Here is a 15,934-nt window from a genome sequence, read left to right on the forward strand (position 1 = left end):
CACACAGCGAGCTTTGCAGCACACACACATACACACATTCCAGCTCCAAATTTACATTTTCTCGAAGTAAAAAAAACAGTAGAAATTTAGCCACAAAACACAAAAGGGGTAAAATCATGAACATGCCAAAATCACTGTCGTATTATGGATTAATTTCCAAATATAAACTTCATGCGATCAAAGAAAGGCGCGCGTGAGCTCACAGGCTGCAGCTTTGCCTCTCTCTCGCTTGTGGCACGTAAAATGATGTCCATTAACTCGTGGAAATAATGTATTCTGATTTTTTCCAATGTACAAATCCATCTCTGTGTCCAGGCAGTCTGTTAAAAACAGTGTCAGATGTCCCCACATCCATGTCCACAGCTTCAGTAAACCAGCATTCAGACAAACAGCACATCATCACACTTTAGGCTCCAAAATCCGACACTCTGAAAACATTAACATTTTCCAGGTGACACGTGTTGTCTCCTCTCTGTAAATCCAAGCCATCACTTTCAAACTGCAGCTCAGAAGTTTTGTTTTTGGATGGAGCAGGTTCGTTTCTCTGTCTGCCAGTCACTGGGATGTTTCTGTTTTGCTTTAAGTACGTCACACATTGAAAAATGCAAAGAATTGCCGAGTAAAACGTTTTCCGGAAATGCACCTGCTAACGCTCAGACTGAGAGGAATAAAATACATCAGAGATCATTAATTATTAGCATGTGTGCAGCGACACTTAACATCATGAGTACTTTTATGTTGTCTTACTAACTGGGATGTAAAAAACATGAGACATTAAAATGTGTCACTGCCCACAAGACTACATTCAGCATTTTGTCCATTTTAATTTAGATTTTTGCACAAATGACACTCGTATACTGTGCATCTGGAAAGTATTCACAGCGCTTCACTGTTTCCACATTTTGTTATGTTAGAGCCTTATTCCAAAATGGAGTAAATTTATTTTTTCCTTCAAAATTCTACTCACAACAACCCATAATGACAACATGAAAAGTTTTTTTGTTGTTGAGAAAAAAAAAAATCACATGTACATAAATATTCACACCCTTTGCTCAATACTTTGTTGATGGACTCAAGTCTTCTTTAATATGTCAGAAGCTTGGCTTAAACAACCAGGAAAAGGTAAGGCAGATAGGATGCTAAACACACCACCACGATCTTGCTATGTCCCTCGGCTCTAAGTGCAGGGTTCCGCCCAGACAGTGGAACAACAGCGTTATATGCTGTTATACTGTGCTCTGCTCTGGGGTAGTTCTCCAAAATCCAACCAGGCTGTCTGTGCTGAACTGCCTACTCGCCCCTCCGCTGCCGGGAGAGAGCTGAGCAGGACAGCGCTGCAGCTGAGTGAGTGAGTGAGTGAGTGAGTGACACTGTAAATAAACGATCATCTTTACCACACAGCTTCAGTGAAATGGTAAAGTGTGACAAACTGATTCAGAAAGTTTTTCATCCAGGATTTCATCATTAAAAAGAGCAGATTTACTTCTTCCAGAATTTTTTTTTTTTTCATTTTCTTTTTATTATTGCTGTTTATGCACCGATGACAAGTGAGAACTTACTTGGCAATAAATCAGTTCAGATTTAGCTCTTCAAACAAGATTTTTAGGGTTTATATATGTGTGTGTGTGTGTGTGTGTGTATGTATACACACACACACACACACGAGGGTAGGCTGAAAAGTTCTAAGGCTCACTATAATGCAGTTAATGCATTACTCCTTCATGGGGAGCCTTAGAACTTTTCAGCCTACCCTTGTGTGTGTATGTATGTGTGTATATATATATATATATATATATATATATATAAAATGCAATCCTACTCAAAAATGTTGAGGAAAAAAACTAAACTGTCAACATGACAGAAAAACTGCCTGTGTTGGTACAGTGTGTCGTTTTTAAAGAAGAGCGCAAATGTTATGTCCATCAAATATTGTGTTTTTAAACTTTTCAGTGTTATTTATTAACCATTTTAACTTTTCAACTTAACTTTTCTTCCTCATAACCATCCCAAAGACGTATCGTTATCTTTGGCTGCTTTCAGTGATGCTGGTATTTGGTTAGACTCTTTCTCTGATTGTTCTGAGTTATTTTCATTAGTTACTTCATCCAAACCATCAACATGTCTATTAGACCCCATTCCTACCAGGCTGCTCAAGGAAGCCCTACCATTAATTAATGCTTCGATCTTAAATATGATCAATCTATCTTTATTAGTTGGCTGTGTACCACAGGCTTTTAAGGTGGCAGTAATTAAACCATTACTTAAAAAGCCATCACTTGACCCAGCTATCTTAGCTAATTATAGGCCAATCTCCAACCTTCCTTTTCTCTCACAAATTCTTGAAAGGGTAGTTGTAAAACAGCTAACTGATCATCTGCAGAGGAATGGTCTATTTGAAGAGTTTCAGTCAGGTTTTAGAATTCATCATAGTACAGAAACAGCATTAGTGAAGGTTACAAATGATCTTCTTATGGCCTCAGACAGTGGACTCATCTCTGTGCTTGTTCTGTTAGACCTCAGTGCTGCTTTTGATACTGTTGACCATAAAATTTTATTACAGAGATTAGAGCATGCCATATAGGTATTAAAGGCACTGCGCTGCGGTGGTTTGAATCATATTTATCTAATAGATTACAATTTGTTCATGTAAATGGGGAATCTTCTTCACAGACTAAGGTTAATTATGGAGTTCCACAAGGTTCTATGCTAGGACCAATTTTATTCACTTTATACATGCTTCCCTTAGGCAGTATTATTAGACGGCATTGCTTAAATTTTCATTGTTACACAGATGATACCCAGCTTTATCTGTCCATGAAGCCAGAGGACACACACCAATTAGCTAAACTGCAGGATAGTCTTACAGACATAAAGACATGGATGACCTCTAATTTCTTGCTTTTAAACTCAGATAAAACTGAAGTTATTGTACTTGGCCCCAGAAATCTTAGAAACATGGTGTCTAACCAGATCCTTACTCTGGATGGCATTACCCTGACCTCTAGTAATACTGTGAGAAATCTTGGAGTCATTTTTGATCAGGATATGTCATTCAAAGTGCATATTAAACAAATATGTAGGACTGCTTTTTTGTATTTATGCAATATCTCTAAAATTAGAAAGGTCTTGTCTCAGAGTGATGCTGAAAAACTAATTCATGCATTTATTTCCTCTAGGCTGGACTATTGTAATTCATTATTATCAGGTTGTCCTAAAAGTTCACTGAAAAGCCTTCAGTTAATTCAAAATGCTGCAGCTAGAGTACTAACAGGGACTAGGAGAGAGCATATCTCACCCATATTGGCCTCTCTTCATTGGCTTCCTGTTAATTCTAGAATAGAATTTAAAATTCTTCTTCTTACTTATAAGGTTTTGAATAATCAGGTCCCATCTTATCTTAGGGACCTCATAGTACCATATCACCCCAATAGAGCGCTTCGCTCTCAGACTGCAGGCTTACTTGTAGTTCCTAGGGTTTGTAAGAGTAGAATGGGAGGCAGAGCCTTCAGCTTTCAGGCTCCTCTCCTGTGGAACCGGCTCCCAATTCAGATCAGAGAGACAGGCACCCTCTCTACTTTTAAGATTAGGTTTAAAACTTTCCTTTTTGCTAAAGCTTATAGTTAGGGCTGGATCAGGTGACCCTGAACCATCCCTTAGTTATGCTGCTATAGACTTAGACTGCTGGGGGGTTCCCATGATGCACTGAGTGTTTTTTTCTCTTTTTGCTCTGTATGCACCACTCTGCATTTAATCATTAGTGATTGATCTCTGCTCTCTTCCACAGCATGTCTTTTTCCTGGTTCTCTCCCTCAGCCCCAGCCAGTCCCAGCAGAAGACTGCCCCTCCCTGAGCCTGGTTCTGCTGGAGGTTTCTTCCTGTTAAAAGGGAGTTTTTCCTTCCCACTGTCGCCAAGTGCTTGCTCACAGGGGGTCGTTTTGACCGTTGGGGTTTTTACGTAATTATTGTATGGCCTTGCCTTACAGTATAAAGCGCCTTGGGGCAACTGTTTGTTGTGATTTGGCGCTATATAAATAAAATTGATTAATTGATTGATTAACTTAGACAGAGAAATACAAAAAAGTACGAGAGTTACGAATGTAACTACGGTTCTATGAATTCCGGATGACCGCCAGAGGGCGGTGCTTTAGCACCTGGATAACTACATGTGCGCAGCACAGAGGTCGAGAATATATACCAACAAAGTCACACCATTGAATGTGACCTGGGTGACGTCACTGGTTGTCTTTATATACCAGACGCACCCAGCGCTCGCTTCTTTTCGGAATGAACTCGCAAGACTCTGAGTGACAAGCAACTCTGGCGGTCATCCGGAATTCATAGAACCGTAGTTACATTCGTAACTCTCGTTCTATTTCATTCCTCCTGACCGCCAGTGGGCGGTGCTTTAGCACCTGGATGACTTAATACCAACAAGGTCACGAAGAGTCACACTCACCTCGCATCAGCAGTGGGGAGTGGAGGCAGACAACACCGCCAAAGTCACCGCAGGAGGAGCGGCCACATTCAGTCTGTAATAGCGGGCGAAGGTACAGGACGAAGCCCACGTAGCAGCAGCACAAATATCACTCAAAGGGACACCTCTCAGTGCAGCCCAGGAGGTGGACACCCCTCTGGTGGAATGGCACGTAACCTTAGGAGGCTGAAGACCTCTAGACCTGTATACTTGTAAAATGGCATCCACGACCCAATGTGAGAGTCGCTGCTATGAGACAGCACAGCCTCTTTTGTGATCACCGTAACACACAAACAGGGCATCCGTTTTCCGGATCCCGGCAGTTGCACTAATGCACTGCTTCAACATTCGGACAGGACACAGGGAACCTGAAACAGATAATCCTGGATCAGAATGCGGGACATACACAGCCAAGGAAACTGGCTGGTTAACATGAAAAGTTGAAATTCTCTTGGGTAAAAAGGACAGATTAGACCACAGCGTAACCCCAGATCCGTCAGAATTCCATCGCAAACAGTCCCCAGCAACTGATAGGGCATGGAGCTCTCCCACCCGCTTAGCCAAAGACAGTGCAAGTAGAAAGGCAGTCTTCACTGACACCCATTTAAGATCAGCACTTTCAACTGGTTCGAAAAGGGATAAGCTTAAACCTTCCAGGACTAGAGGAAGGTCCCATGAAGGTACGCGTGCAAGCCTTGGAGGCTGCAAACGTAGAGCACCTTTCAAAAAATGACACACTAAGAGGTGTGAACCCACTGACCGGCCATCAACGTAGACGTGCCGGGCAGAGATTGCAGCAACATAAACCTTCAAGGTAGCGACAGAAAGTCCTTTCTCCAGCAGTTCTTGTAAATATTTGAGGAGAATAGGCACAGGACAATGCTCCGGGTCTAACTTTTGTTTCTCACACCACCGCGCAAACAGCTTCCATCTGTTGTCATACAAAGCCCTGGTAGAAGCAGCACGTGAATTAAGGATAGTCTGAACAACAGCCTGGTCACAAGAACTTAACAAGGAGTCTGGCCCCTCAACGGCCACACATACAGTTGAAGGCGTTCTGGGTGAGGGTGTCAAATCCTCCCCTGTAGCTGTGACAACAAATCCTTCCTCTCAGGGAGAGCCCAAGGTTCTCCCTCGAGGAGTTTGTAAATCATGGGAAACCAAATCCTCCCAGGCCAGAATGGAGCAACCAGCAGCACCCTGTGGCTGCTCTGATCTATCCTGTGCAGTGTCAACATCAGCAGCGGGAGAGGAGGGAAGGCATAAAGGAGGCAATCCGGCCACGGGTGAGCCAATGCATCCTGCCCCAGCGGGCTGTCTGGTTCCAAGAGGGAGTACCATCGTGGGCAATGTGTCGAGGTGCTTGAAGCGAAAAGGTCCACTTCTGCTGCACCATATTTATGCCAGATCATTTGGACCACAATCGGGTTCAGTCTCCACTCTCCCGGTGGTGGTTTCTGTCTGGAGAATAAATCCGCTGCGCTGTTCTGTACACCGGGCAGATGAACTGCTCTGACACTCTGAAGGCGAGGCAACGCCCATAAGAGAAGCTTCCGAGTTTCTGCCAATGAGTGATTGGACCTGGTGCCCCCCTGATGGTTTATGTGATAGACTGTTGACGTGTTGTCCGACAAGAACATGTCTTCCTCTCAGGGCTGGGAGGAAATGCTTGAGAGCCAGTCGCATAGCGCGAAGCTCCAGCACGTTTATGTGTTGGAGTCTCTCCTGAGTGATGCATCTGTAACAACCACCTCTCGGCGAGAAGGAACAGAGCCTAAAGGGACACCCTTGCAGATGAAGTCAACGTTCCCCCAGGGTTTGAGGTGCAGAAGGCACTGGTTGGAGAGTCGTACAAGCCTGTGCTGATGCAACTTCGAGTTGAGGCCTAGGTTGTTGATCCAAATCTGTAGGGGACGTAAGAACAGAAGTCCCAAAGGTACCACTAGCAACATTGCAGTCAATTTGCCCATCAACCGGAGCAGCAAACCAAAAGGCAGTGTCACAGCCCGTTGAATGTGTGAGACGAGACGAATTACATCGTCCACTCTCTGTGGGGATGGCGATGCAGTCATAGTCAGGGAGTTGATGGCAATGCCGATGAAGGTCGTTTGTTGACTGGGAACAAGAGAACTCTTTGCAAAGTTCACTGTGAGTCCTAAATGAGAGACATGGTTCAGTAGAAGAGCTGTGTCGTTGTGCGCCTGCTCCTGAGTCGGAGCGCAGACAAGCCAATCGTCTAAGTAGGGTAGGATTCTTAATCCAAGAGCTTACAGTGGGGCTAGTGCTGCAGCCATACATCTGGTAAATGTACGAGGGGCAAGAGAGAGGCCGAAAGGAAGCACCCTGAATTGGTATGCCTGACCTTCGAAAGCAAAGCGGAGAAACTGCCTGTGATGAGGCGCCACTGGCACATGGAAATAGGCGTCGTTTAAGTCGACACTTGTGAACCAGTCTCCTGGTGTGATAGTTTGAAGGACGTCTACTGTGCGGAGCGTGTGAAACTGCAGCACTTTGATATAACGATTCAGACGTCGGAGATCGAGGATATGACGAAAGCCGCCATCCTTCTTTGGAACAAGGAAGTAAATTGAATAGAACCCCCTGAGCTGGTCTGATCTGTGAACTGGCTCTATGGCCCCCTTCTCCAGGAGTTCCAAAATCTCCCATTGTAGGGCAGCAGACTGCACCAAGTTGGAAACAACAGCCATCCTTACCCCATTGAACTTTGGAGGACGACATCCGAACTGAATTCTGCAACCTTCGAACAAGGTTGAAATGACCCATGGGTCTTGAACTTGAGCCTCCCAGTGGCTGAGTTGATTTCGTGAAAAACGGCTGGGGGCCAAACATTGGCAGTCAGACCCGACCACCTCTGCCTCGCATCCCTGAGGACCTCTGGGCGCGATTACTGGAAGCTCTGCGAAACCGTTCAGTTCTCGGGGGTCTGCCCGTAGGCTCACGAAAGGCAGGCTGCTGGGAGAGCTGGCCCTCAACTGCAAAAGCATGTGCAGCTCTGGGAGTCGGCGGAAGCCTGGATGTAGAGTGAAAAGCTGTAGCACGTCTGACTGGCTGAGGTCTGGAAGACCGGTGTAGGTCAACAAACTGTTGCCGAGATTTACTAGCCTCGACAGCATGCTATAAAGTTTGTTGGGCCGCAGGTCAAAATACTTGGCCTGGAAGAACCGGCAGCGAACGGAGTGTGCCTCTGCAGGATTCGGAAAGGGGGGACTGCGCAAGCCACACCTGACGTCTAGTGATGGTAAGGGTTGACATCAGTCTGCCAAGCTCTCTGGACATATAAGCAAAGGTTTGGAGTGAGGCATCACTAAGACTTTGCATAGCATCATCAACCTCTGCCTCCCTCAAAGACTTTGAGAGGGCAAGGGCTAAATGGGACAGTGAGTTGCCTAAGCGACCGATGCCAGCAGCTATGTCATAGCTTTTGGTGAGGAGGTCATCAGTGACCCTACACTGAGGGCGTGGGCAGTGGGCATCCGGCCGAGCAGCATCAGCTGGAGTCACAACCAGGTTCACAATAATGCTGTCAACGGCGGGCATACGGTTCAGACCATACTGCGCTGAATCACACATAGAGCTAAGGGCTCTGCAGTCCTGTGATAGATGGGTCAATGATTTGGGGTCCGCCTAACATCGGTGGAGCTCCTCGATATATGGTTGTGAAACTGGAACGTTGAACTCAGGCTTCTGAGTGACTTTGAAAAAGGCACTTGAAGCGGTGGTGTCCGCAGGGGGATTGTCGACCCCAAGCCTGGATAAAGCCAACTGAACAGCTTGCTTGACAAAGGATAGTCCAGGTTCGGTTTGCGGCATGGACTCTGCCTCGGAGGCATGAGAGCCCACTAATGAATGGCTTGGAGAAAGACTCCTCTCATCCTCATCCTCCACACAGTTTATATCACTTGTCATGTACAAGGAATCAGTTGCAGCAATAGACACGACATCGTCCTCCTGCTGAGTAACTACATTGGTCTGATCAGCCTCATTAGGGACAGGATGAACTATCACTGCATCCTTAGACTGTAGATTCAGAAGCAAGGACTTAATCTGAGCAAACTCAGAAGTCAACGTTTCGACCTTTTCAGCCAAAGCATGGTCATGAGTAACCTTCTTAGCAGAAGGGGCTCCTGCATGTGGGCGTTTACGGCGCTTTGGGTCCTTTCTGGGGCCGGAGGCCAAAGTCGCACTAGATATTCCACTTTCCAATGCCGCAAGTCTAGCAGATCTCTCTGCCAGTGGCATGCTGGCACAATTAAGGCAGGCATTGCCAGTCAGGGCTTCCCTCAGGTGTCCGATCCCAAGACACGAGGGGCAAAACATATGTCCATCATCTGGGCTCAAGGGAGCCAAACAGGTACTACAGCCATGCAACAAAGGCCCTGTCAACATTGTGGACTGCGTGCAGATGGCTAACGCAAGCCCTGATGGTTACAAATGGAAAGACAAAGCGTGAATCACACGCAGTGTAAATAGTAACACAAGGCACGGAGCGTGAAGCACTCACAGCCGTCGACTTGACACGAGGCACGGAGCATGAAGCACTCACAGCCGCAGACTCGACACGAGGCTGGAGCGTGAAGCACTCACAGCCGCCGGCTTGACACGAGGCACGGAGCGTGAAGCACTCACGGCCGCCGGCTTGACACGAGGCACGGAGCGTGAAGCACTCACGGCCGCCGGCTTGACACGAGGCACGGAGCGTGAAGCACTCACGGCCGCAGACTCGGCACGAGGCACGGAGTGTGAAGCACTCACGGCCGCAGACTCGGCACAAGGCACGGAGCTTGAAATACTCACAGTGTAAAAGCTAATACAAGGTCCGGAGCGTGAAACACTCACAGCCACAGTAATAACACGATGCACACAGCCGAAAAAACTCACAGCCCAAGTGCTAAGTCACTTAGAGCAATGACACTAGCTGCTAGCGGAGCTGTTAAACTTAGCAAATGGCGGCAGTGCAGACAAAGTACTTCAAGGAGTGGAAAACACTCACGGCAAGCCCAACACAGTACACTATACTGGTTCTGATACACACACTACCACGTAGTTAACGGGGTTAGCGACACAACTAAACAAATAGCCAGCTTTCATCGAAACAACACAGCTAAGGTGCACAGAGGAAAATATCCAGCAGGGCAGCGGCAAGGCGCGCACCCGGCGTTTAGGAAGGTGTACTCACGACAGGCGTCAAAGAATACAAAAAACGGTGAAGCTGTGTCTCGCAGCCTCTGGAGGACGTGTGCAGTGCACGTAGCTCCAACCGAAGGTGGGTTGCGAGGCTACAAGCGAGAGCGGCAATCGCAGCTAAATGCGTTCTCAACCTCTAAGAATGCGAGAATGTAGAAAAGAAGTGAGCGCTGGGTGCGTCTGGTATATAAATACAACCAGTGACGTCACCCAGGTCACATTCAATGGTGTGACTTTGTTGGTATATATTCTCGACCTCTGTGCTGCGCACATGTAGTTATCCAGGTGCTAAAGCACCGCCCTCTGGCGGTCAGGAGGAATGAAATAGAACTTTGATATTACAACATGTCTTTTTTTTTTTTTGTCTATTATTCTTGCTTTCAATGCATCTAAAACCAGTCAAAATGACTCACAGCGTGCCGCCTCGGGTGATAATTACCAACAGCACCGCTATACTAAAAATATCTGGGGAGAACCCTGAAATGTAACCCACCAGCTATTGATATCATCATATGACCATTTTTTTAATTCACATAAAACTTTATATTGGTATTATGTATGATACTGTATGATATGGCACAGTCCAAATTCTTAGCACATTTGATTCAGTATTTTTTTTCTGTATTCTTTAACTTATTCTATAATTTTTTTATAATTTAGATGGGTTTACTTTCCCAGTGCAAATGATTCTCTTAGTGCAGTTTCACATCCCATGTTTTTTAATTAAGCAGTAAGGTGTGCAGGTTTTCATTGAATGTAAATACTTTTTGTGTGTTATTTCTGTGTCCTGTTATAAATTAATTTTCCCAATGTGGGATCAATAAATTATTTTCTGTGTGCTTCCAGTGGCTTTCCGCAACCTGGGCCAAAATCTGTGGGGCCCTCACCGCTATGGCTGTCTGAGCGATGTCCAGGTCAGCTGTGTGGTATCTGGTCCCTGTGCTGCACATAGTCTCTTCTTGACCACTGAGGGAAGGTTGTGGAGCTGGGGTAAGTAGCACACTGCTGATTTGTTCCAGCAGATAGTTCTCTTGAAGGAACTTTCACATTGTAAAACTCTTCTGCAATATGGCTTTAGCCACATTTTTATACCAATGAAACAATGTGCAGGTGGCGCAGGTTTGCTCATGGTACAGCGAGTCACAGACAGCAAGCGCCAAATTTTGAGCCCACAGTGAAACAAGAACTGTCAAATGTTGAACACATCCTGGAGCTATAGCAGAGGATATTAGCCTCTTTTTCAGTATGTTTTTGCTCTGGTATGTTTATCCTCCGTAAGGTTTTTGTGTAACAATTTTTTTGTCTCAATTTAAGAAAAAATAAAATAAAAAAGAGAAGGGAGATCTTGTGTGAATAGAGGAGATCTTGCGGGAATTCAGTGGAAAGTCGACGCTGAAACCAGAACTGTCAAATGTTGAACACATCCTGGACCAGCAGTACAGGAGATTACCATAATTTCCGGACTATAAGCTGCTACTTTTTTCACACACTTTGAACACTGTGGCTTTTACATTGATGCTGCTAATTTATGGATTTTTACAGGCTTTTTCATAAGTCACAATACATCAATTGATGCTGTCAGTTGATTTCCTGAAAGCTGCGCCTCCCCATGCAGTGTAAATTCACACACAGTGTGAAATATAAAGTCTTATCTGTTCATTTTAGTGAAGAAAAGTCCCTCTCCAGCACTTTGCGCCAGAGTTGCGCTGGCAGATCAGTTAGCGGAGCAGCGCCTTCTCCCCCCCCTTCCCCAGCAGTTCTCTGTCTTGGCGCAACAAGTCGAAAGAACCACAGAATCCATCCGATCCTGGCTACACACAGTGAAATCTCAAGAAAGATTAAAATTACTCAGTTCTCCACGTGGAGCAGAGACACCATGTGTGCGCGCACTGGGTGACGTGCACATCAATATTTACGTGTAACACTTCAGGGAAAAAAGCATTTATGGAACGTATTTAAAAAAAGTTAAAAAATCTTTCTGTCTAACATCTTTCTGTGTAAATATCTCATATTGCAACATGGAGGCCCGTGGCTTATAGACAAGTGTGGCCTGTTTATGTACAATTTTTATTTTTTTTATTTTTAGAATTGGTGGGTACAGCTAATATTCAGTGCACGCTATGGTTCAGAAAGTATGGTAACCTGTTTTTCAGTTTTTGCTGTGGTATATTTAATCTCTGTAAGGTTTTTGTGTAACTTTTTGTTTGTTTCAATTAAAAAATAAATAAAAAAGACAGAGATCTTGCTGGAAGTCAGTGCGCAGTCCACACTGAAACAGGTAATGCTAAATGTTGAGTCGACATTGAATCCGGGAGTGCTGAAGTGAGAGGCAGGGCGCACCTTGACAGCACTTGAGGACAGTCAGTGACTATTTTGTGTGTAAACTGCATGAAGGCTTTTAGCCATGCTAATGATCCCCAGAAACATTTACTGAAAATAGTCTGAAGGGCCTAAATGACATGGTGAGATACTGAAGAGTTTTGCTCCTTCATGTCCGTGATATATACATATTTAATCTGAAAATAAAAAAGATTGAAAAATAAATTTTGAAACTGAAAATTCAGTGTTTGTTCTTGAAATTTATAATCATTTAAAAAGTATTATCAAAATAAAAATAAGTGTAAGATATATATTTTTCAGTTTAAATAAATTTTTGATTCAGCTCTGTAATTATTTTGATCACATTTATTTTCATTCATATTTCTTTTTTTCACCTTCAGATCTTTTTTCACCTTCAGATCTTATTTTTTCAGTTTCAAACTTTTGGCCCGTTCTGACGTGGGAGGGCGTGGCTTCGATTGAGAGGGGCGTGGAATTATGAGTGACAGTGGAGCAATCAGTCCTCACATGAGGACTGATTGCTCCTTGGGGCAACTGTTTGTTGTGATTTGGCGCTATATAAATAAAATTGATTGATTGATTGATTGACATGATGTTGCTTTCAGGAAACGTGGGTACTTTGATAGATAATGACTTAGCCCTTTCTCTACACTGTATTGTCTTGATACCTGTAAATAAAGTGATGCTAAAGATGTCTATTACAAGTCATTCTTGACCACTCTTGGTCATTTTTTATGTTTAAAAACTGGAAAATATGCAAGATTGTAAAGTTTAACACCTCTACCTAAAAAACTGATGTGTCCCAAATCCACACAAGACCGTGAACACAGCGCAGCATCGCCTCATGAAAATGAGGCAGGTCGCTCATTTTACAGGCTGCAGTGGAGTGTTAGATGCTTTCTAAGTGACACACACAGAGACGTGGCTCAGCAGATCTGAAGGCAGCTTTAATATGGACAGAACCAAGCAGACTGCCCGTAAATCCAAAGCCGCCCGGAAGAGCGCTCCAACTCCCAGCAGTGTGAAGAAGCTTCACCACTGAGGCACTCCGCCTCTACCAGAAATCCACCGAGCTGCTGATCCGCAAACTGCCCTTCCAGCACCTGGTGAGAGAAATCGCTCAGGACTTCAAGACCGACCTCCGCTTTCAGAGCTCCGCTGTGATGCTCTGCAGGAGACCGGCGAGGCTGACCTGGTCGGCAGCTTGTGGATCAGCAGCTCGGTGGATTTCTGGTAGCGGTGGATCTCTCTCAGCACCACGGTGTCGGGCCTGTAACGTTGGGGCTTCTTCACACCACCAGTAGCCGGCTTTGGATTTACAGGTCTGCTTGGTTCTGGTCACATTAAGTTTACACTGTGAAACTGCCAACTACTTTGTTACATCGTCATTAAATTCACGATCCGGTACAACATACGGATCCACTGAACCAACTACACATCGATCACAATAAACAGATTTATCTCGAGGGTTTAAAGCCTCGTAATAAGCTTTCATTCTACACTCAACAAAAATATAAATGCAACACTTTTGGTTTTGCTCCCATTTTGTATGAGATGAACTCAAAGATCTAAAACTTTTTCCACATACACAATATCACCATTTCCCTCAAATATTGTTCACAAACTAGTCTAAATCTGTGATAGTGAGCACTTCTCCTTTGCTGAGATAATCCATCCCACCTCACAGGTGTGCCATATCAAGATGCTGATTAGACACCATGATTAGTGCACAGGTGTGCCTTAGACTGCCCACAATAAAAGGCCACTCTGAAAGGTGCAGTTTTGTCACACAGCACAATGCCACAGATGTCGCAAGATTTGAGGGAGCATGCAATTGGCATGCTGACAGCAGGAATGTCAACCAGACCTGTTGCTCGTGTATTGAATGTTCATTTCTCTACCATAAGCCGTCTCCAAAGGCGTTTCAGAGAATTTGGCAGTACATCCAACCAGCCTCACATCCGCAGACCACGTGTAACCACACCAGCCCAGGACCTCCACATCCAGCATGTTCACCTTCAAGATCGTCTGAGACCAGCCACTCGGACAGCTGCTGAAACAATCGGTTTGCATAACCAAAGAATTTCTGCACAAACTGTCAGAAACCGTCTCAGGGAAGCTCATCTGCATGCTCGTCGTCCTCATCGGGGTCTCGATCTGACTCCAGTTCGTCGTCGCAACTTCGCACAGCCATTGAAGAGGAGTGGACCAACATTCCACAGGCCACAATTGACAACCTGATCAACTCTATGCGAAGGAGATGTGTTGCACTGCATGAGGCAAATGGTGGTCACACCAGATACTGACTGGTATCCCCCCCCCAATAAAACAAAACTGCACCTTTCAGAGTGGCCTTTTATTGTTGGCAGTCTAAGGCACACCTGTGCACTAATCATGGTGTCTAATCAGCATCTTGATATGGCACACCTGTGAGGTGGGATGGATTATCTCAGCGAAGGAGAAGTGCTCACTATCACAGATTTAGACTGGTTTGTGAACAATATTTGAGGAAAATGGTGATATTGTTTATGTGGAAAAAGTTTTAGATCTTTGAGTTCATCTCATACAAAATGGGAGCAAAACCAAAAGTGTTGCGTTTATATTTTTGTTGAGTATATATAGTTTTCTTTTTGCTCAGGTTCACCACAGCAGATCCACTATGGATCCACAGGTTGGCACAAGTGTTACACCAAATACTGTTTTTGACGCAGGTGTGGGTCACACCTATTTCTGGAGGTACATGAATGAAAATGTTTAAACATATTTCTGGATAGTTTGAACATGAAACATTTAAATATGACCTCAGATAAAATAGGAGATTCATTAATTACTTTATTACACTCAGAAAGGACACAAATGAATCTGATATGAACACACTTGATTTCAGCGATGGTGACAGTGAAATCTAAAAATCATTTAGACTCTGAATGTTAAACTATGGGTTTTCGATCATTTGTTATAATTGATAATTAAATTATTTTGTTTTAGAGCTAAAAACATTCTGACATTTGCTAGTTTTCCTGTCTAAGTGCAGGTCACAATATTCCATCTGACGTTGAGAAGAGAAGTTGAGAAAAGAAGCCAGGGGAAGCAGAAAAGGCGGGGTCTTGCTGGACGTCCACACAGCCAGACTTTACATGTGTCCCGCTCCATTTGAAATGAGCAGGTCTTCTGTCACGTAAACTTTTTAGCTCTGGTGTTGGTCTTCCTTTAATTATTACCTCCTGCTTTGATTGAAAGTCCAGTTTAGAAAATTGTTTCAGTTTGCATATGTCATCCAAATGCATAATGGATAATTTGATAATGTATGATTTGGTTTATAATTAAAAGGAAAGTCATTCTAGGCCCTACTTCCATGTCTGTTGTTATTTCAACATTATCATTGAAAGTTCAAATGAAAGGTTGAGTCTAAGATCCTTTAAGTATGCACTTCTTTTGAGAATTTTTCTTCCAGGAGATGCTGAAAATTAATTTGGTTCCTGGAGCCCCACGGGCCCTAAACCCCGGCTCCTGGGGCTGCACCCCCCAAACCTCCTGCAAATTTTCTTCAGATTTCACAATTTTCATTTCACAGCCCTCAAAAATAATCTAAATCTGGTGAAGCTAAAAGGAACATAACTTTATAGTACAAATCACGGGATAAATCTGCAAATCATTTATGGAAATTGTGGATGCATTAGGATTTCAGCAATGCATTCGGGACTCGCACGTGGTATTGCTGTCACGAATATTGACATCATGCCTCTTACATCAGTGGTCTCTCATCACTCAGTTAAGTTTCGCTGCCGTGTTTAGTGGAACAACAACCTTATATATCACTGCGGCGATGCATCAATTCCTCAACTAAGACTGAATTTGAAGCTAGACTGCCTGATGTCTTAGCTTCACATCTGACAAATACCCAGTCAGTAGACA

General features: G+C 44.3%; 1 protein-coding gene across 1 annotated transcript in view; it reads left to right on the forward strand.

The window, feature by feature from the left end:
- Positions 1–15,934, forward strand: part of rcc2 (regulator of chromosome condensation 2) — a 112,990-nt gene that overhangs the window by 54,354 nt on the left and 42,702 nt on the right. Inside the window, exon 4 of the mRNA XM_034171654.1 lies at positions 10,526–10,669. Within this exon, the coding sequence (XP_034027545.1) occupies positions 10,526–10,669 (144 nt within the window). The remainder of the gene's footprint in view (positions 1–10,525; positions 10,670–15,934) is intronic.

Source organism: Thalassophryne amazonica, chromosome 6, assembly GCF_902500255.1.
Source record: "Thalassophryne amazonica chromosome 6, fThaAma1.1, whole genome shotgun sequence".
Lineage (NCBI taxonomy): Eukaryota > Metazoa > Chordata > Actinopteri > Batrachoidiformes > Batrachoididae > Thalassophryne > Thalassophryne amazonica.